Raw genomic sequence first — 22373 nt, forward strand, 5'->3', positions numbered from 1 at the left:
ATGTGGTCCGTGTGTGTTTATGCAAATCTGCTGACGGTAGGATCTATGTGTTTATTCAAATGAGGCTTCAATGGTGCAATCCCATCAGTGTGGCACACTCCACTGAATAGCTTGTAAACGGACTGACAATGTGCCAGTTGGACTGCTGAAGAGAGTGAAGTGTGAATAATGTTTGAGCATGAGGAGTGAATGAGCACAGCTGCGTTAAGCAGAGACCTGGTCAAACAGAATTTGGAAAATGACTCATGAGGTGATGCTCGGTGGATTTACCGAAGCACTAAACAGAACAGATCCTGATTTTTTTTCTATATCCAGAATGAGCTTCAACAGCAACAGCTCTCGTTTATAAAGAGGCAGGTTATCCTCACCCAGGATAGGCAGGGATGGCAGGCTGCGGCACAGCGGCCCGCACAGCACTGTAGACGGGCCGGCCTCGGCCCCGGAGGTGGGCACCGCGAAATGCCGCTGCCGCTGTTGTGGCTGCTGCTGCTGCTGTAGGATAGGGAAACCCTGGAACTGTAGGCGAGGAAGCAGATAAAGAGGACAGGAGAGGATTAAAGGAGGAAAGATGACAACCCAGGTAGGAAATGGGATGACAGTATATAAAATAAGGTGACACTCTGAATAAATTGAAAGAAAGGCAGAGGAACATTCCAACTATAACACAGAGGACTGCATCAATAAAACTGTCAGTGAGGAAGAATGCTGGGTGAGCAGTGCATTAATACAGATTAACGATCACAGTGTGACTAAAATGTAAAGTGGGGCTGTCACTCTCTACAGCCAGACAGACCATTTTTAGTGTGGCTTGAAGAGACAGAGATGGGCCTTACCTGCGTAGATCTCTGGTCCATACATAGCTCCCACCACAGGACTCAACTTCCACCCTGCTAATAGTCACACAGAGAAGGGAAAGAGCAAATGATAAACAGGGGCCGTCTTTAAAGTGTTAATGCCTGTCGCATGTATAGTGATACATCCTCAGCGTCCTTGTAGAAGCACTTATGGTATGATAACAGTACCCCATCTGTTTTTACAGCAAAAATGGTTTATCCGGTATATTACATATGGTGTACTGTGGATATGTTCTGATATTCCCTTTTACTGCTGTCATCAGTTCCTTGCTATAAAGATCAGTTGCTGGTAAATCTACGAGAAGAAGCTGCTATTCAAAACCTCCTGTTTGCAACGGCAACCAATCAAAACATAAAGAATACAATTCTTGTGTTATTCGTTTTTTTTGGATGAACTGACCGACTGCACCAGGACCGATTATAAAATACATTTTGATTATGAAAGTTTCTTTTGTGAACTGTGAATGACGCAGAGCTCAGAGTGTTTTCACACCTGCAGTTTGTTTAGTTTGGTCTGAATCAGTTAATGAGTTTGTAAGTTTGTAGCTTTTTCCTTTAGTTTGGTTCCTTTTACAAAAAATGCATCACTACAAACCACGTTCAGTCAGATTATCAGGTGTGTCTGAGGCAGGAGCAACAAAAGTAAACGTGGGGAATACAGCTTGTTGCTAGCTCGCACTGACCGTTTGTACACTTGTGCATTTATGGTAGCTGCTGCATCCCAGAATGCAAAGCATACCTCGCTATCACTCAAACTTGCAGGTTGTTGGTTCAGCTCGCTTTCACACTGTAAACAAACCACACAGACCACCACCTCTGATGCGTGTCGGTGCAGTTGTTTTGGTCTACACCAGAGTGCCAATTTGTTCGCATCTGCTCAAACGACCCCGCAACAAGTAAGAAAACTGTGCCAGAGTCCGATTCAAACGGACTAAAAACCACAGTGTGAACAAGAATAAGAACGCAGAGCTGGAAATGAACTTAATGGACTGCGAAGCTATAAACTATTCTCCGCATGTACCGCATGATGTTTGTATTTTTAGACAGGCTTGGGTTCATTGTTTGTGCACATCACAGTGTGTGTTACCATAGGGTAGTGTGCTGAGAGCTTCTCCATTAGGATAAGGGCTGACCATCTTCTTGTTAGTCATCACTCTGGCGGTGGCGTTATTCACCTGGGGGATGGAGGAGCCAACAGTCAGAGGCACAGACACAACAGCTCAGCAGAGGAAAAGTAGCACATAGTCTCAAATGTAAATCTCAAGGCCAGGGCTGATATGCGTGGTGTTTTGTACAGTAGATTGAAAAAGCCTGCTGCTGTGATGAGGTATTATAATAGTCTCTGCTCATCGTGTGGCTGACTTTGTTATTAAAAAGGAAATAGCGGTGTCATTTGGGATTATGGTTAAGCAATTTAGTTGTGCCAACATTGTAGCTTATCTTCTTCCCCCAATCAGCCTTTCCTGGTCTGCCACATTTCTTTATTATAATAATTATCATCAAAATGCACCCTTGAAGGTCAAACAATATTTTCTTCTGCTGGCACCACATGTTAAATATTGTGCACATTATAGAGAAATCTGCCTCTGCAGAATAATGAAACACAACATCACAGGCTGGAAAATAAAAGTGAGTGCTGCTGCATTTCATCAGCGACGAGGCTGCTGACTCTTGTTTATGTAGCACGTGTATGTCTGTGTGCATAACTAGATGGAGATTGTTAGGGGACTTTTTAGTCATCATGCAATAAAAAGCAGGTTGCCCAGTAGAGATTTAGTGATTCGCTATGAACAGATACAAGGAGTGCCACTGGTGACACTGGTTGTATTGTTGATGTGCGCATAAACAGGGGTGGGGATACAGCAAAGGAAACTGAGCTGTACTTATTTTTTGGCAAGTACTGTGGCTTTTTCTTCTTCTTTTTTTTTTTTAAGGGGCGTGCGTGTTCTGTGCATGCTCGCTGACATTTCAGACTAATGCTCCGGCCTTTCAATCCAAGACGGCTGATAATCTCCTCTCTGAGCTTCAAAGGCTTCTACTCCGGTCCCTTGATCTATCCTCATCTTTCTTTGATGGGCTTTAAGAGAGGGAGATTGTAGCTCTCTGTAATAACCCATACTGTCCAAGTGTGCTGTTGAAGTTGCACATTTGACTGTGTGGCAAGCTAAAGATTAATGACCTTTTGCCTAGCGAAGAGCCTCTGCTTGTGTGTGTGAGAGAGAGAGAGCGAGAGAGCTTGAAGAATGAGAGTGCTTGTGTGCGCATGCACGCTTCACTCCAATTTATAAGACCATTAAGGCTGCCTTTCGCATCGCCCCTCTCAGTGAGTCATGTTCTTTATCTGCAGAGCTTCATTCAAATGGAAATGAGGTTTACCTCATTTTTCCCTCATTGCAAATGACAAGGTCAGTGGCAAATGATTCAATTAGCCAGGCCCGGCTACCTCTCTCACACAACTGTGTGCTGGTGTCTGAGTGGAAACATTCTGAAATCTCAGTTTAGTCAATGAGTCAAATTTATGCAAACGTTTGTGTTATAAGAGGGAAAATTTCCCAGAGGCTTTAAGCTTGAAGGTAACACTACACTTAAGGCCATTATACAGCGAGCGCACTGCAAAAAAAGCAACACAAAACTTTTTACTATATGTATATTCAGTATCAGTGTGCTTTTTGAGCTACAGCACTTTTTGCCAAATACAGTGATCTGATTGGTCACTGTTAGAAAAATGCTTCAAATTCATCCAGTGAAATCACGCAGTCGGTGTGAACGTTTCAATTATGAATAGACGAGTCTAAAAGATATCTAGCACAATATATTTGGATGGATACGCTGTGTGCAAAGGTCTTTACCCTGTAGCAACGGAACATTGAAGCTACTCTAATAATCTATTTGTTTACTGAGGTTTTGCAAGAAATGTGACCTCTAACCATGTGACGTTAACTTGTCCGCCATTTTGGACATGTGACAATCACGTTGGCAGTGTAGGATCAGGCCAATAAGGCCTAGAGTTAGATCCACAACCGTCTCACAGCCACAACTCACAGGAGACAAATGAGCATTTCCCAGTTCAAAAAGTTGCACCTTTTGAAACATGTTTGTTGCTGCATGAAGGCAAAAACTTTGCCATTTCCGATTAGCACTTTTTCAAGTTTAACTACCACGTAGCTGGTGGTTAGCCAGCATTTGCAGACAACCATGAAAATCCGCCGAGAAATGCATCAATCTCCTAGCAACCAAAGCTATCACAAGGAGGTGTTTGCATCTGAAACCTCCAGGAAGCACAGCCAAATCAGTCGGGGAATACAAATACTGGTTGTATCACATCCAATAGGGCGGACAAATCTTAGTTTTTCCATTATGTGCATGGCATTGCATGAGAAATATAAATATATAGCTATTTTGTGTGTGCGTGTTTGTGTGGTTTGTGTCATGCGCAATTAATGAAACTGGGTAAACGATCGGCAGAAACACATGCAAATCAGCAGAGACCAATACGGAAGGCAAATCTTAAGTGTTAATGATTAATCAAACATTCATCCTTTCTCAGCCCACTTTTGCCCTCCCAGTCGGACCCGGACAGTAAAACCAGACAAAAACAAAGTCACATTTCCATATGAAACCAAACTTGTGGGGTTTACGTACCTAAAAAGAAAATAGTTTTAAAAATAAAATTCAAAAGAGAGGGGGAGAAAGAGTGGGGTAAAAAACATTTGTTCGACAAAATTAATAATCATATAACACAGAAATTACACGCAGCCAAATACGGGCGCATCACATGACCAAGAGTGAGTAACAAACTAAAAAAAGAAAAGAATGAACAAAATAAAAAAAATAAAAAAACATTTTAAAAAAGGAAAATTTCAGCCAATCAGCAAGCGTCGGATGCAGCATACAGACCAATCAAAACAATCGCAGCACTCCCACACCAAACACATACGAGACAAGGATGGAGGTTAAGAGTACGGGATGCAAAAGTGAGAAGTAAAGAGACAGAGCCAGTCCATGTACGAAATAAACAGGAGAACGAAAAGATGGAGTGAAGAAAAACGAGAACAAGGGAGAAATTTTTACATGAGCAACACACACACAGAAAAAAAAAAACCAAACAAACTAAAAACAATTACTCTTTAAAATAAAACATATATATATATATATATACCAAGGTGCATCATTCAAATAAAGCAATCAGTTTTGGTGACCATTCTCCTGAAAAATCTCACTGTATGTGGTGGGTTGAGAAACAGAGCACCAAAGGATGGAGGGAGGAGAGCGAGAGAGAGAGAAGGAGAGAGAGTGAGAGAGAGGAGGAGAGTGAGAGAGCAATCCTCATTCCCAAAAAAGGAGAGAAATAAAATAAACACGAGACACTATGCCAGGCATTAAAACTGTGTGTCACAAACTGAAAGACCAGTACACTACGACTACTACTACAGCTACTAACACACAGACAGTCCACTACAAGAAAACCAAACCAAAGGAACAAAAAAGAAAAGTAAAAGAAAAGGCAGCATAATAGAGACCCAAAAAACAGCAAGGTAAACCCCATATCGGTTTAGAGATGCATATGGTTACACAAAACTCGCTGATTCAGTAAGTGATAACAAGCTGGGCGGCTGCATCAGCTTTTCATTCACTCAAACTTGTTGTTGTTAGTTTATTGTAGGCAGTCATTTTAAAATGAGTTGCACCAAATAAACTATTTCTTATTTAGGTTTCATTTAAAATCTAAATAGAATAAAACACTACATTCACAGCTAAACACTCCCAGGCTTTGCTGTTGTGTAACAGAACCGACCATTGACTGCATTTAAAAGAGTGAAACCAAGTGCATCTTTCCAGTGGCCAGAGCAGGGGGCGATGCCTCCGGTCAGAATTTAATATTAGGAAATTAAGCTTACTTAATTATTAAGAAATAATTCACTTATGGTCCTATTTGGCCTTAATGGAAAATCTAACCAGCACTTAATGTATTTAGGCATAGTCACGGTTACCTGCTGGTTCAAACGGAGCATCACAATGAGGTAGAAATGTGATATAAGTGTCTTTAAATGTGGCATGCTTGTTAGTGCCAGGCAGGCTGAGGAATTCACAAAAACTGCTGATCTACTGGGATTTTACAACCCAAGCATCTCTAAGGTTTATACAGAATGGTGTGGAATGTCCTCAGTTTTTCAGTCTGATCCAGTTGCTGCTGTGGCAATTTTCATCTGATATATAGCTTAACTGCAAAAACCCCTTCCAACTACCTCGTGTGTGAACTGTTTACATGAAAAACAACATACTGCAAACTTTAAAAGGTATACCACAAACATCTGTGAATTTCCTGTTGAAAAAGACTAACAGGTCTTAATTGGATAGTAACAAGTTTTAATGGTGCAACCCATTTTATTCAACTGCTGGACTGGAAATAAGAAACTTTCCAGCCAAACTTGTATGAAAAACTGGTGCAACTGTGTCTGGATGGTTCCTAATGGTTATACTTGTACATCAATTGAAGAAAACATCCCAATATATATATGTTTATTGTTCCAATTGTTTTTTTAACGTCAAGGCAAAGCCAGTGTGCTGGCCTCGGTATGTACATTTGTGAAATCTTTGCCTTGGCAGTAAACACAGAAGGGCTCTCCTGGCATAGCGACTGTCTGCAGTATGATATGCCAAGATCCTGCCTTGCCACATGTTCAGCATTAGGCCTCGGCCTGTGTGAGCGGCAAATCATTTTTCAAAACACCGCATCCAATTGGCAAATATCTGATAAATGTGCTCTCCCCGAAAAGCAGACAGACCGGTGAAATTTTAAAAAAGAAATTAAAGAAAAAGAAACAAAAACTTGAAAACCAGGGTAGCCTTAAATTGCCCTGCAAGTTCTGCATTCAGTCAAAGCGATCGTAGGCAGCACAGGGAGCAAAGCTTTGTTTCATTTCTGCTGATTTCTTTTTTATTAATCAAGAAAATGGATGCTATATGCATTGAGTCCAATGGAGAATTAATAAGATGGGATTGTAGATAGCCGTGTCATTGCAATAAAAGAGGAGGGTGATTACATTCGGTCATTCCCAGTGAGGTGTTAATGACGTGGTGGAGGAGGGAGCGAGGGGGTGGGGGACGGCCACGTGGAGGAAATATTACTGCTAAAAAAGATCAGGTCTGTTGGAAGATGCTGTGTCAGTCTGTTTGTGTGAGTGTGTGTGTTTGTGATATTGCAGTGTGCACTGAAAAATGACACAATACCAATAAGGCCTCACACTGCATGGGCCTATCGCATTAAAAGCATCGGTATAGAGAAATGTAAAGATTAATAGTGTTAATGTAACAATAGATAAATACCCATTTGAAGGGTGGGTGGGAAAGGGGATCAATTTTAGTGATAGATGTTTGTACACAACTTACCGTTACCGTAGAAACAGCGAGTGGTTACCGTGGAGACTGACAACAACACACAGAAGTCGTCAGGGAAACAGAAAAAATATAATAAATAAAGGAACAAATAATCCCAGGAACAAAAGAAACCTAAATGCCCCTCCCCGCCCTCCCCACCAACCACCACCTGTTTTTGCCCCAAACCTGATAGCAGCATAGTTAGAGCACAGAGCAGAGTACGAGAGAAAGAGGAAGGGAAAGGAGAGAGGATGCTAGCTCTCGATGCTCTCACCATTGTAACAACAAACACGTGGCAGCAAGGTGTTCGGCGATCTAGAGAACATGGTCCAGAAGAATGGAGGTAACTGGGGAGGGGGACCTTAGCCACAAAATAACTAAGGAGCAAATGAAACACCTCCAAGGAAAAGAAAAGAAGACACCAAATAACACTACCCTCCGTCGTTAGAGCAGAATAGCAAAAGTCAGTTTATCGCTGCCTGGGTCTATTCCAGTCAAAAGGGCAAGCGGGGACATTTTTGGATAGAAATGGACTGATTCTTGTGTGGCAAAGTTACGCCACAGAAGGAAGAAATGTGTGTTTGGACACTGAGTGACTATAATTTCCACTTTTATCCAGTCACCACAAAAGAGCACACTGAAGGCCAGTCAAACAAGAAAAACTAGATGGATGATAAAATAAAATAAGGCGAAAAACCGACCAAACATCTTTTCGTCTATTCCAAACTAATCAATACGAAATGACAGAAAGACAAACGTGACTGGCAAAAAGAGAATGAAGGGATATTGAAGAGAAAGAACAGAGCAGACACACAGCGACAGATCAAGGGTTGAAAAGGGCAAAGTGCAAACTCTCTTTCCCCGTTTCTTTCAACCGCTTTCTTCGTAAACACACACGGACACGCTCACATTTCATTCATTAATCTTGGCCGTGGTGACTCATGCAGTAACAGAAAGCTCAAATAACAGATCAAATACTGTGTGTGTGTGTGTGCGTCTGTGTGGGTACGTGCGGGGTGGGGGCCGTGGTCATCTATGACAGGTGAGCCTTCGAATCAGACCGTGGCTGATCCTGTGACTCGCATTCGAGTTCATTCAAATGAAATTCTCACGGGGAAACGACTGATTGAAGGCCCAACTGTGTCTGTTAGAGGAGCGTGTGGCAGCAGCACCGTTTGGTGAGAATATGCGTTGTCAGGCATGCAGAAACACAGACACAACTGCTTCTCCTCCCTTTTCACCCGCACACATCCATGCAGCGATGACGACACTCCTCGGGCTCGCTTGCACCCCCGACTCAAGTCCCTACTTTGCATGCAAAGCTGCACCGTTCGTGGCACAGAGAGACACACACACACGTGTCAGCCATTCTGTGCTCTTGTGTTATATCTGACTAAAACTCTGCGCCGCGGAGGAGCCTTCACTTCCCATAACACTCCAGCAACACAGATCGATCGCAAACGCACAATTCTAGAGCGAGGGTTAGTGAATGGGAGTTTGCAGGGTCCAACATGGTCTCTGTCTCAATACCATTTCTTCTATGGATGTGTGAAGACCTGTAAAATATGATACTTGCAACAACTTAATTTTGTGTGTGCGATCAAATGTGCTTCGATCATGATTATTAGGATCTATCAAAAAGTTAATAGCCTAGCATCATGCATCTTCACCTTCAGACGGTCCCATATAAATAAACAAAGAAGGAAACATTAAAACTTAGCTCCCTGAACAAATGAAAATTGCTCTGTGTGACCAGCAGCTGTTATTCACACAGAGCAGAATCCAATCATCAGCCAGAAGTACAGTTACGACAGCTGCATTGTTTCAAAATGTGCGAGGTGCACACCAGATGTGTACACCAGCCTAAGAATAAAGTGGACCCATTATGTTCATTTCAAGCTCTACCAGAGTGGCTGTGTGATTTACATTAAAAAAAATATATTTTTATTTATTTTATTCCAGCCCTATCCTTATTCATCCTATCCCTGTAAGCTGACTTTCATCTGATTGGCTGCCCCTCCCAAACAGCAGTGGTCTGCTTGAGATGACCATATAAGGATATAAGCTCCTGGCTGACAACATACAAATCAAAGACAATTAAAAAAACAAACAAATATCTGAACAGTGAGCATTGAGAGGACTTTTATGCACAGGGATGACACTAAACCTTATTATTTGAAATTTTAGCTATGTTTAACATAAGCATCCACCTTTAGAGACAGAAAATAAGAAAAAGAATAATAGCCCCCCTTTAATTTTTCTGTAACTGGAACTGAGACTATGATTGGACCCGAATCAACTCCACTTACAGCCATTAACTACAAGTAGAATAAATCTGTGATAGCACGTACAACATGTGACTAAAATGTAGATAAAACAACACGTTAATGACAGCCAAAATGGTACAGTCAGACAGATGCTTGGAGTGTGGGCTGCTTTATGTCAGGGCATACACACAATCAGAAAGACAGCCATGGATAGATGAAGATGTGCATGTTTGAAAGTGTGTACAAGATCCACATTGTCACAACTATATATAGGCCTATAGCACTCAATGGTCTATATATAGAGTAAATGGTGATGAGATGGGAAGAAGCAGGTATAGACAAAGAACTGTAGTTGGGCCACTTACATGGATACATTGGAAGCATACAGGAAACTGACTTCTTCAAAGCGCAGAGTTTTATTCCAGACAAAGAGAAGTACAGTGTAACTTTAAGTACAACAACTCTGTTTCTACTCTCTTTCATTTAATCCACATACATGCACACTATGGGGAGCTAGTAGGAAAACAAAAAAGAAATAAAATAAGACTACCCAATTCCACTTGCATGCACCAAGAATAAAAACAAGCCAGCACTCGAGTACAGTACAGCATTCCTTTATCAATCATTGAGTCAAAATCAGTCTAGGAGTTCAGCTATCAAGCCTTTTTCCCCCAGTAAGTGAAACAAGCTATAAGCACTCAGGTGTAACTCAGTTCATGCCAACCGAACAAGTAAATTAACAGCCCGTCACCACAACTAATTCAACAAAATAGCCATACATAATAAACATGCAAGAATAAACATCCAGCTGTCAGCAGTACTGCCTCAGCGAGGCTCCAAATTTCCAGATTAAAATATAAATCATGCACAACTAAATCTACATCAGCTAAACCCAGGCCACTGGATAGCAGTAAACTCTAGTCACACACGTAATAGTGAAATATTTATGTCTAAACAGTCGCACAGGCCTATATTTCAGAGTTTCTGAATTATAAAAGAAACGTGAGATTTCACTGTTGCTCTTTTACCATATTTGTCTCTGAAAACAAACTTCAACAAACTCTGAAATCATACGACCGGTTGAAGCGTGAGTTACTGCAGCGACATCTGCGAGAAAGGAGAACTGCCACAGAGCATTGCCTGAAATAGAAATGTCCGGCCGTTTTTCCTTGGCTGGAAGAATGTATAAACACAAATCCACTGTTTGTCCTGCGCCAGCCTTTTGTCTCTTCAAGCCCATGCACCATAAACAGACAGAAAGAGAGAGGCTGCTCTACAGACTCCTGCTGCTGACCCACCATGCGGCTGATACGTGACTCACTACGAGGCCATCGCTGCTACTGGAGTTCAACAAAACACATGCAGAGTGACGACTGAAAACAAAGATGTCTTGCTGTTTGACAAAAGTGACTTACATCATGCAAAAATCTGGGAAGAGTCACAGAATCAGGTTAAAGCGATGCCAGGAATGGCACAGGTTGTTGATATACAAAAGGAAAAACTGATGCATGGTAAACTGGCTCCATCAGTATCCATTCAGCTTGCTGACTGACTGAAGGTGGAGGTGGTGGAGGGGAATATAATGTTGTACCAGTGAATGCAGGTGGCTGTTTCTCATTCTCCACCACACTGCAGCAGAACTGAGAGTACATAACTAAAAAGGTTCCAGCCTCATCCATCATGCAGGAACTGCCTTGCACACACCCACACACAGACAGACAGACACACACACACATACACGCATACTCGTCACAAGGAAATCACCACAGTAAGCCCATGCACAAATCCTGGCTTACGATGGCACAAGTCAAGTGATCCAATATGGATAACTGGCTGATTGAAACCCCAATTAAAAAAAAGAGGGAAGGAAAAAAAAGAAAAACTCAATTCAAAAACTAAGCACATGCTTCAGGTAAAACATGGGAAAGAATATGTCACACAAAAAACACACAACCTCAAACCACAAAAACCAAAAAATAAATAAAATCAAGTGTACATTTCATCAGAAAGAACCCAGACTTCCATAAAGTGAGCATGCGTCAGTGTTGCTGTGATTCCCAGCATGCTGCTGTTGCATCAGGAGCCAAAAGCTGTCACAACCACTTAGCCACAGCACCGGGAGAGGGGAACACAGAAGGATTTCTCTATGCTGGGGGAGAAAAATAAGAGCATCTGACAGCAATCTGCCATGCATCGTCCTTTCACTGCGTTCCACTTGTGCCCTCCGGTGCAAAATGCACAAATCTCATTCCAATTGTTGCACGAGAAGTTGTAACGTTAGCGTGGCTGCAAGTTGTGCATCGGTTGAGGGGGGCAGGTAAAAAGACAACAGGTTAATATACGGAGGGCAGGGGGGAAACACTTCAGAGGAAAAGTACCCAGCATGCCTTAGTGTAGTGTTCTTGCACCCCTAATCATTCCCACCACAAAAACAAAACATCAAAATAATAAATCAAGTCTTTTGGGTTTTAAAAACAAGAAACATATTGCAGAGGACCGGTGTGGGATACCACTGGGCTGCATCAGAGCATATCACTAAAGGGAGGATGGGAGCTAGCTAGCACGTCAGTGATCAAGCAGAATTATGGTGGGAGTAGAGAGAGGAGACAAGAAAAGAAGGAAGAGAAAGGGAGAGAGCAAAATTACCTCAATCTTACGACCTTCCACCAGTGTGCCGTGGAGCTTTTCCCTGGCTTTCTCTGCGTCTGCGCTGTTCTCAAATGTCACAAAGCCAAAACCCTGTGGTACGCAGCAGAGGTTAGAGAGGTTGATGGTGAGTGAGGGGCATGTCAGAAGGGATTGCCGACCGGTAGAGGACAATCTGCGGGACTCATTCTGACACTGTTAAACAGATGACTTTAGTTCTGGAACAGCGATTTCTCACGCGGACTGCTAATACCACATGACAAATAGTCACAGTTACACAGGAAATCATTCAGCAGTAAGCCAGTCACAGCATCGAGTATCGGATGCTTGATGCGCACTTACCTTCGAGCCCCTCTCATTGAAAATAATCTCAACATCCAGGATCTTCCCAAATTGCTGCGAAGAAATTTGAGGAAAGAAATATTAGCCAACAATCTTATATCAATAAGGGATCTCACGATTCTGTGCTTAATTAATAAAAGTCATTCAGGGCCATGTAAAGCTATTTGAATTAAAGCTACTTTACACTAGGGGTCACTGTTACACAAAAGACAACATTTGCATTTTAATGTGCATTTCTTTGCGTTGAACTCTGCTCCATTTCTTTCCTCCTACTTTGACACTCATACAAACATGATGACACAGATAAGAGAACACCCATCAGTCTCCTTTCTTTATGGCCGTTTCACTCTTTTGTCATTCGCTCTGAGGCAGCCCCTTATATGGAGGACGCAGGGTGTCTAGACTGATTTATTGATCCCCGCCTTAAAAATGAGGCTCCAACAGTTCTTACCCCGAACATCTGCCTGAGGTCTGGGTCCCGGAAGCGGAAGGGGATGTTTGAGACATGGAGGCGTTTGGGGGTCCCTTTGGCCTCTGTCGAGTCTCCTGCTGAGCCTCCCGCTCCTGTGCCTCCTGCGCCGCACTGTACACCCGCCTCACCCTGAGACGTCTCCTCTGTCTTTACCTGTTTGTGGGAAGAGGAGAGCGAGACAGATGGAGTCAAGTTATAGCGCTGTATAGATAGCAGGAGAAGAAGAAACAATGGAGAATAAACCGAAATGGAAAAAAAGACAAGCAACTTATTTTTATTTTATTTAAATGCCTGTTGCCTCAACTCCTCTCTCCTTTCCTCTTCAGTACAGCAAGTCAAAGAACTCAAAAGTTACAAAAAAATAAAATAAAGATATGACTCTACGTATCTGGTCAAGCTGTGGTAACCAGAAAATACTGCCCTCCTATCCAGGTGTGAGCTGCATGGTGACTTGAGCTTTTTTTATTTATATAATACTCAATTATTTAACTGTACAAAAGTGTTTTTAACATATTGGTAAACAAAAAAGAAGACATGAATTTGAATAATGAAATAAAGATTCAATGTGAGTCTTGATACATTCTTATATTTAGATTAAAATCTACTCCTTAGCTCAGTAGCGACATGTTAGACCGCTGTTATTTGATCATCATATCAATAGGTGTACTTAACATTATGTATTTAAAGTTAAATTTAACTGAGGGGTCAAAATGCCAGACATCATCATAAGAAAGCGTGTTCCTCAAAGAGGCAGCGGCTATGTTCAGAGGCACTGATGTGATCAGTGTGAAAAGCTCCTCCTACTTCTAAAAAAAAGAAGAAGAAGAAACAAAATAACTGATCAAAGTTTCTTAAAATAACATGGACAAGTCAACTATAGTGAAAATAAAGAGCGCCCCTGTTTTCTGATAAGATACACGCAAAATCCTTCAAAGTAAAAGCCCGTGGGGATCGTGAGTCCAACTTGACTGGCGGTTTCTCGTTTTGATCAAGCGTTTGGGGTTTTTTAGCCTCAGCTAGTAACCCAGATGGGAGGGACTAGGAATCAACAATGAAACAAGCTGAGAAATGAGAAGAGGTGCGTCCACACAGTTTTGCCGGCAGCCTCGCTCTTATGCCTGTCTACACAGGATGTGTTCAGGTTTGTTCGTAATTAAATGTTTGTAGAAAGCAGTCACCCAAATTCACATATTCTGCAGTCTAAAAGTTTAGACTCCAAGTAAAAGCACAGTTTTTTGCATCTGCATATAAAGCGAAAAACAGAAATGTCTCAGTTTGATCAGATGAAGATGAGATGAATGCTCATTTCATGCCAGTATCTTTAGGGAGGCAATGTGATCATATTGACTTTTAGCAAATGTAGTGAGATGTTTTTATTTTATTAGATTTGGCTGTTAACATTCAAGCTAAGCTAATATAAACACAACATGGGAATTTAGATCCGTAGGTCCTTGCTATTAAAACTAAAATCACCTGACGATTATTTTACTGCTGTTAGAGGAAAGTCAGCTAACCATCAGGTGTCGGTAATGAAGTCTGCTGAGGAATGCCAAAAACTGAGCAGGCAGCCACTGTTACCTCAGATTTGAGAGAGTTAATATTATTGTAGCAGCACAGCGTGTCGTGGTTTATGAGATGAATCATTATCAACTTGTAAATTCTGAACACATTTTAATGATCACTAAATCACTGTGTTTTTAATTTTCTATAATAATTAGTCAACAAAACATACCTCTCAGCTTTTCATGTATTCATGTATTTTGAAACTGGGTTTTTTTGGAGACGTGAAGTATAAATGTGCCCGTCTCTAAAGCACTCTGGGTCAACGTCTGTTGTTTAAATGTGCTTTAGGGTATTAAAAAAATAGACAACATAGAAAAAATAGGTTCAGACATTTTCCATGGATATTTAAGGTATACGGTTTCATTTCCAAAAATGTTGTAATACAGTTCAGTGGACTACACACTGAACTTAGAGGATAGTATCAATCGATCTGATACCAATGCCAGTTTTTGCTATACAAATTATTCATATTTGAATCCGTCCGCCCACCTCTACAAGGTATAAAGTATATATATATATATATATATAAAAACAAAGGGAAATGAAATCGTGGTGCTTACATTGCTGCTGTTGTTGTTGGTGGAGGTGGGGGCTCCATTTGCACCAGCCCCTACCTCTGCTGCACCTTGGCCTCCAGCACCAAACATGGCCCCAGGGCCAAACTCTGTTCCCGGTAGACCGTTTTGAGGAGGGGGTGGAGGTGGGAATGCTGTAAAGGGTGGGGCCACCAAACCCTCCTGTCCTCCTGTCGAATCCTGAGAGCCCTGCGGGAGCGGGGGAAGGAGGGGGAGACAGAAACAGCTTAACATATATTCTCAGTGAGCTTTTTACAGCGACTGCAGCTCCCTGACGGAGAGAGAATGAGGGGGTTAAAATCCTGCCTATCAAATTTCACTCTCTCTTCCTCTCTCTCTCTCCTTTACCACGCAGCCACTGCTTCATTCCCTGCCTCGCTTTACCTCCATATCTCTGACAGGCATGTGTTTTCAGTCAGCCGACCATGAAATATTTACAGCAAACAGATCTATTATTAGGGCAGTATGGTGGCGCAGTGGTTAGCACTGTTGCCTCACAGCAACAACGTCCTGTGTTTGACTCCCAACATCTAGCTGCAGCCTTTCTATGTGGACTGTGGGTAGCCCTGCTTCCTTCTACAGCCCCAACTCATCATTGCTGGGGTTAGATTAATCTAAGTATGAATGTGAGTGCGAATGGTTGTCTCCCCAATAGACTGGTGACCTGCCTCTCGCCCTGTGCCAGCTGGAATAGCGACCCCGATAAGGAGGGGATCATCTATTATTAAGTTGCGAAATTAGATACAAGGTTTGAGATACAAAGATGCTTCTAGGATGGATCGACAAGTCGGTAGATAAATACTAACAGCAGCATGTAAACTGTGACATATTTACATACACTGCTGCATTGTGTGACTACTTGGGAAGATAAGCTGTACTTCAGATTAGATGCGGGAGCTTCACTGCCTATGACTCTGTATCAGCAGCAGCATCACCTACAGATTCTTTAAAGCTGCTGCTGCTGCTCCAGCACGCTCACAAATACACACACATATATATCTTTATGTTGTGTGTGTTTGGTGACTCTGCACTATTGCTTGCTTCAATCATTTCACACACTCAAGGGCTTTACAGCAAAGCCAGAGTAAAAGAAAGGTAGAGGATGGACGGGGAGAAGCAGAATGAGTAGGTAGGCTGAAAGAAAAGATGGATTTATTAAAAACAAATTTTTAAAAAAGGCCATCAAGTTTGGGGTCAGGGCTGCTTTTTCTCTACCAAGCTAGGCAGGATGACACACCGCATCCAACACCATTAACCACTGGTCTGGTCTCTGCCATGGGCTGTATCTGGGCTGGGTGACGCCTAGAGACACTCTGTCTCCAGACAGCCTTTTTAATTAGGCAGAGTAACTAAGATGCCGCAAAGCAAATGGGCTCTTTCCCTTTCTCTAATCCTATAGCCCGACTGCTTACTGTTCTTCTGCAGTCACAGCCGCAGTGGCTGTAAACAGTCAACCGAGGCTAAAAGGCCCATCTGCAACACAAGCAGCTTCCTGGAGTCTGAGCCCAGCTGATAGTGGAGGAATCAGAGGAGACAAACAGGCTGGAAAAATCTGGAGAACTCGTCCACTACTGTTCTGACTGCAGGAAATGCATGTTAGGGGAAAAGGAAAAAAGAAAACTGTGTTTTGCATCCAACTACGGTCTTTGTCACCTTGTGATAAAGACGGGCCATCAAAAACCTGTTCAAAAAGAGATAACGCGCCATTAAAATTCATTAGCTGGGCCTTAGCCTGGCTATGTTAAATCAAAGCTTAAGCGTTCTTGTTAGGGCATGTGAGCTCATAAACGTGCAGTAGCCTGTGTTAAGCCACCAAAGGGTGTGTTCTTTAGGCATATCCCGACCCATGGCTGAGTCACAAAAACACACTCATAGTGCAGAAAGGAGGAAGACTGAGTGAAGAAAGGAAAGAGTGACAACATAGGAAGGAGGAAAGGGGAATTAGATCGGGCCTGAAAAAACTGGACTACGTGCATTTATGCAATGCTAACAACTCAAGCTGCCGTAGTCAGCCAAAGACGGTCACACCTACTCGGCAACCAATGAACTGCTTTTGTGAGAGGGGGAGTAATTTTTTTTAGTCTTCATTACTATAAATACTCATAAAAGCTATTGTTATTTTAAAGGGAATCCCTAACTATTTTTCCATGTTGTTGAGAAACCAAGCTTCACATCCAGTTTGGGCTGCTGTGGACCTGCTGCTACTAACAGACAGCGGGGCTCGGTGAAGCTGTGGCTGCATGCGAGAGTCCAAACACATTCAAATAAACCAATCCTGGTGTGTTTACACTGAAAGCCTTGAGCCTTTCACACAGACATTGGTAGAACAACACTGACAGGTTAGCTGAGTGCTTTTGCATGATAGGTTTTGTTGTTTGCTGAGCTGTGATGTGCAAAAGTTTACACTTGACTTTTTGGTCATCTGTTCTCACAAAACACAGCCACACTGACTATTTCCAGCAGTAGCTACGGCGTAGATTTCCGGCTGAAGCATAAATCCACGGTAATGGCAGACCAATATTAATTTGGTCGGATGAGAGCATATCAACCAAACAATGGACCAGCTGACCTCTTCTAATGCCGCCGCCTGCTTGTAGCATAATTAGTCATACGAAAAAAAGCATCTTGAAGTATTGTACCATTCATCATCCTGCTGCTGAGGCTTAACAAAACAAACAGAGTGCTTATGACCATGTTTGTGGACTCAGATACCAAATTAAAAGATACAGTTTTTTTAAATGAATTATTGGATAAATAAATGAACTGGACTAATAAACAGGACAAGGAATAAAGCTGCCACTGGATCCAGATCAGACTGGATAAGACTACAGTGTTAGGGTGACACAGGCATTCCCGACCCGCTGACTAAGGAGCAGTGCTGCCCTACATGGCAGCGTCACATACTGAAAAAAGGAGAGAGGGGGGAAAGGAAAAAGAAAACCGTGGAAAAAAGAAAGGGGGACTTAGCGGGGAGAGAGGAATTATAGGAAATAATGAGACACTGCATTAGAGTTACGTCTGGTTTCAAGAAAAACTTTCCAAAGGAAGAATTTTGACGCTGTAAGATAAGATTAAACAGGATACGCTTCTTATTAAAGTGTCATGAAAAGCAATCTGAGCAAAGGTGAAAACAGAGTAGCTTCAAGTATCAGCTGAAAAGCTCATAAAATTAAAACCTGATATCGCAAATAAGAACGAAAACCATGACATACTCATCCCAAAACACACATGGGGCGATTTACTCGAGAGACCTGAGACTGTGTTTTTACATACACAGAGGATTCTGGCAGGGGAGGGGGGTCACTTTAGGTGTTGACACCAGCCACAGAGTCAACACCCAAATTGTGACGATGCTGAAAAATTCATGACAATTTGTCTATTGCAACTATCTACTAAGTTGTCTGGCTGAAGGCAGAAATACTACTCACAGATTCTTCTCCAACTGCAGTCCATCTATTTTTCCTTTCCCTTCAGCTGAAGTCAGTGTGCCTGTGTTTATCTCCCCCGTCCACCCACCCTTCCCTCTCTTCCCTCCCTTCATTCTTGCCTGCCACGCTTGATGAAAGCAAGAGGGCCATATTTTTTCACCTTCTTTCAAACCCACTGGCTCTCTCTCCTCTCCAGTCACTCAAAGCCCCAACTGCACTGATATGTCCATCAAACAGGCCACAGCCCCATCTCCTTATACAGCTGCCTCTATGCAGACGCTGCCTCTCTCTCTTGAATGTGCGCCAGTTGTCATTTAGAGGTACATCCATAGTGCACTGGCTCACATCCAGAGGACACATAGATGGATATCTGGCAACAAAAGTGCCTCAACACAGAACCTTAAGTCGAAGCTCCTGTTCCATATGCTGCAGCTATAACTGTAATCAGAAGCAGCTCGTAGGTTAGCCGTAACCACCGACTCCTGTTAAGGCTGTCAGGAGCTTCTGGAGTGATCAACGGCGAATATTTAATGCTTTGGTTGGAGCTCTTGAGTGGGAGAGCAGTGGGTGGGGTGCTGCTGAGGACGATGAAAGCAGGACACGCAACTTTATATTTAATTAAAAGGCATTTTCTCTTAAGGACTCTGGTTTTATAACCACAACGTCGTCTGAGAAAAATGACCACACGCAGCTTTGCTATTTTTACGACTGATTTAAAATTAGACACAGCCTAAAAAAAAAGTCTTTTATTTTTTATTAATATCACAAATTGCACTGCCTCCATTTTGGTAACAAACTACTAGAACAACATTGCACATGTGCCTTTTTGCTTTTCTCTTCCAAAAACTGCACAGAGATGACTAACAGAGAGGTGCAGAGAGTGACCCCATGCTCGATGGCTAGTTGTTGCTAAGGAGGAAAAAATAACAAACTCCAAAGAGTTGTCAAGTTGGGAAAAACTCGGTGAGCTAAGTAACTGAGTAACGATGACGGTTGGGGATCAGGGAGATATCCAAGCTGAGGTGGTGTCAATTTCCACTCGTTTAAAATAAAAAATTAACATAAACCAAATCCAAATACCTAACCCGCTGTATGAACTACAGACTAACCCCACGCTGTCTGTCAGTGTCAGCGGCTCCGCAGCTCCGCTGAGATCTGTGACATGCAGCCTGTCGGTTTTTGACAGCTCTGATCAACATCACCATCAGTATCATTACCATAATCACACAGACTTCTCTCAAACACTCGCACTCACTTTGGGCGATGTGTCCTAAAAATAACCAACCAAAATTGTTTTCCTTTAGAAAAACTGCAACAGTCACACAAACAGAAATGAAATCATTTAAAACAGATATCGGCAGTGTGTTGTGCAGTAAGTTGGCCTGCGCATACAATAATGCATCACGTGCAAGACTGTCAGTGTTTTTATGACAGTTGATGAAGAGCAGCTGGAGCACCATCGCTGTGCTGAAGTAAAACCATCACCGTCTGAGTATTTGGTCAATTATATGAAGGGCGAAAAATGAATCACAATAATTATCGTGATAATCAATTAGTCCTCAATCATAATAACATGTTATTAGGTTCCATTTAATTAGATGACTGGATTTGATGCTTCAATTGTCAATAATGACAGTGAGTTGATATTAAAGGGTTTAGACTATTGATCAGGAAAAATATATTTGCAAAACAACTTTTGGCTCGGATGAAATTATAACAGGGATTTCATTTTTTTTTTTTTTTTTAACAAAGCATCAACAGAACTGCAGAATAATTAATGATGAAAGCTATGATTTTATAATGATTCAATAATATTTTTCCAAAAATATTTAATATTATGAGCAATTTCAAGAGCAGTTTAAATTAAAATATAAACCATAAAATTTCATTAAATCCCTCATTGAGATATTCCAGTGAAACCCAGCCATGGAGGCCTCGAGCTGCGTTGGTCCCAAGCTCAGATAAATTGGGAGGGTTGCATCAGGGCGGGCGTCCAGCTTAAAAATCTGTGCCAGATCAAAAATGCGGATCGTGAAGAATGACCTTTCCGTATCAAATCGGTTGAAGCAGCAGGTCAGTGGAAAATATGCCACTGTTGGGAAAAGACAAAGGATGGAAGAACAGGATGACATGAAGGCAGATGATTTACTGTGTGGACCCTTAAGAAAGAAGCCAAAAATGGAGAACAACACTGATGTATTTCAGTGAGGAACTTGGATGCCAATTTCAGGTTATTGTGTCCAAATTCGCTGCACAATCTTTAGCTAAAACACTGTCTGCAATCTTTCTACTGCATGATAATTCAGTCCAAACACTTAATCTGCCCATTTCTCAGCCTGACATGTGATCTGCTGCATTATGCATTTCACCAATTTCCAGATCATAATAACAATATTTCTAAGAAGTATGCTGACTTTTATGTCATTATGGCACTCAGCTCATCGCTGCACTTAACACTTAAAAAATTAAAGCTTCCCGACTCATTCATTTCAACCAAATTACAGAGCATTCAGCAGTAAAATCATCTGTTAAACCTCAATCACTGACAATTTGCAAACATTAAAAGGACCAATAAAAATCTAAAAATCACATAAGTTCAGAAATCGAAAATCTTAATCTACTCTTGGATAAATCTTAGATTGCCAACACTGAAAAATGCTACAAGATGGACCATTCGTTCCCTGCTGCCATACCTTTTGCAGAAGATGATGAAATGTAAAAGCCCAGCAGCACTGACTTCCTGCTGCAGTGTAAGCTAGGGTATGGTGTGTGTGCAGACACCCAGTGTTACACTGCTGTTTATCATGCAGGGGAAGGTAACCTAGGAGATACAGTACCGCATACATTTCGGCTTCTTCTGCACAACGACACTCGTGGTGTTCTGTGTGCACGTATTTGCTGTGAGGTAACATGCGGAGTGCTTTCACACCTCAACCCGCATTGCACAGGCCTCGGGCAATGGCATTTAGAGCAGCAGCATTAGTGTCGGACAGCATCACGGTGGCTTTTACAGGCGGTGGGAGAACAGTTAACCCTCAGGTGGAGCAGTTTCACAAAGTGCATTAGACCACCAATATGGAGGACTCTGGCTCAGTGTTTATTTTGGTAACATGCACGATGTGTGTCCCTCTGTAAAATTGGGAAATTAGTTTTCTCTGGAAGTTTCTATTTTGAGACTTGCAAAGCACAAAGAAACACCCATAATCAAAAAGGATAACAATAATGAATAAAGCTAAGCATGCAGCTACCTAGAATAAACTGTCTGCTGTTGTACTGTAATACTCTCAGCACACACACAGGCAGCTGTCTCCCACAGACAAACATGCACACAGAACCCAGAGGATTAAAGACTTGGGTGTGAATCCCCTGCAATTTCCCTGAAGATCTGTCGCTGCATGGCACTAACTGAGTACTCTCTTGCAAACAGAAGATGTTTTAGGACTGGCACATAAGCAGCCGAGTTGGGGGACCATGTGCTGCTGTGACAGAGCCTGCACAGTCACATGATCGTGTCCAGTGTGCAACGCAAAAATGGGCTGCCAATTAAATGCCTCGACTAACACGACGCACGGCCGGGCAATACAGCTGCAAACAAATCATCACCAAATTTAAATTTTGATTCAAGTTTGATCTTTTTCCCCGCATGCTCAATAAACTAAGACATAAACATATTTTTGGGCCTACATGAGCAAAACAGCTGGAGAGCTTGGAAGCTTTTCATCATTTTGCACAGTTTTCAAATGCAGGCTCGTACAACTATAGACCAGTCTAGTTTTGACACAGTAAGAACAAAGTCTGCTGCCTAATTCATCTGCTCCTGCTGTTTGTGTTTGTTGACATCAGCCTCA

At 42.1% G+C, this 22373-nt stretch overlaps 1 protein-coding gene across 5 annotated transcripts in view; it reads right to left on the bottom strand.

Moving 5' to 3' along the window:
* Positions 1–22373, bottom strand: part of LOC146389006 (RNA binding protein fox-1 homolog 2-like) — a 51900-nt gene that overhangs the window by 10181 nt on the left and 19346 nt on the right. For 4 of the 5 annotated variants that reach the window (XM_084926626.1, XM_084926627.1, XM_084926624.1 and 1 more), the window contains 7 exons: positions 15083–15286; positions 12939–13112; positions 12488–12541; positions 12146–12238; positions 1942–2029; positions 834–890; positions 369–516 (listed from right to left, as the gene is read on the bottom strand). In XM_084926626.1, the coding sequence (XP_084782752.1) occupies positions 369–516; positions 834–890; positions 1942–2029; positions 12146–12238; positions 12488–12541; positions 12939–13112; positions 15083–15286 (818 nt within the window). The remainder of the gene's footprint in view (positions 1–368; positions 517–833; positions 891–1941; positions 2030–12145; positions 12239–12487; positions 12542–12938; positions 13113–15082; positions 15287–22373) is intronic. The other variant, XM_084926625.1, reaches the window with a different exon arrangement.

Source organism: Perissodus microlepis, chromosome 4 (genome assembly GCF_051167445.1).
Source record: "Perissodus microlepis isolate ML-2025 ecotype Zambia chromosome 4, ASM5116744v1, whole genome shotgun sequence".
Classification (NCBI taxonomy): domain Eukaryota; kingdom Metazoa; phylum Chordata; class Actinopteri; order Cichliformes; family Cichlidae; genus Perissodus; species Perissodus microlepis.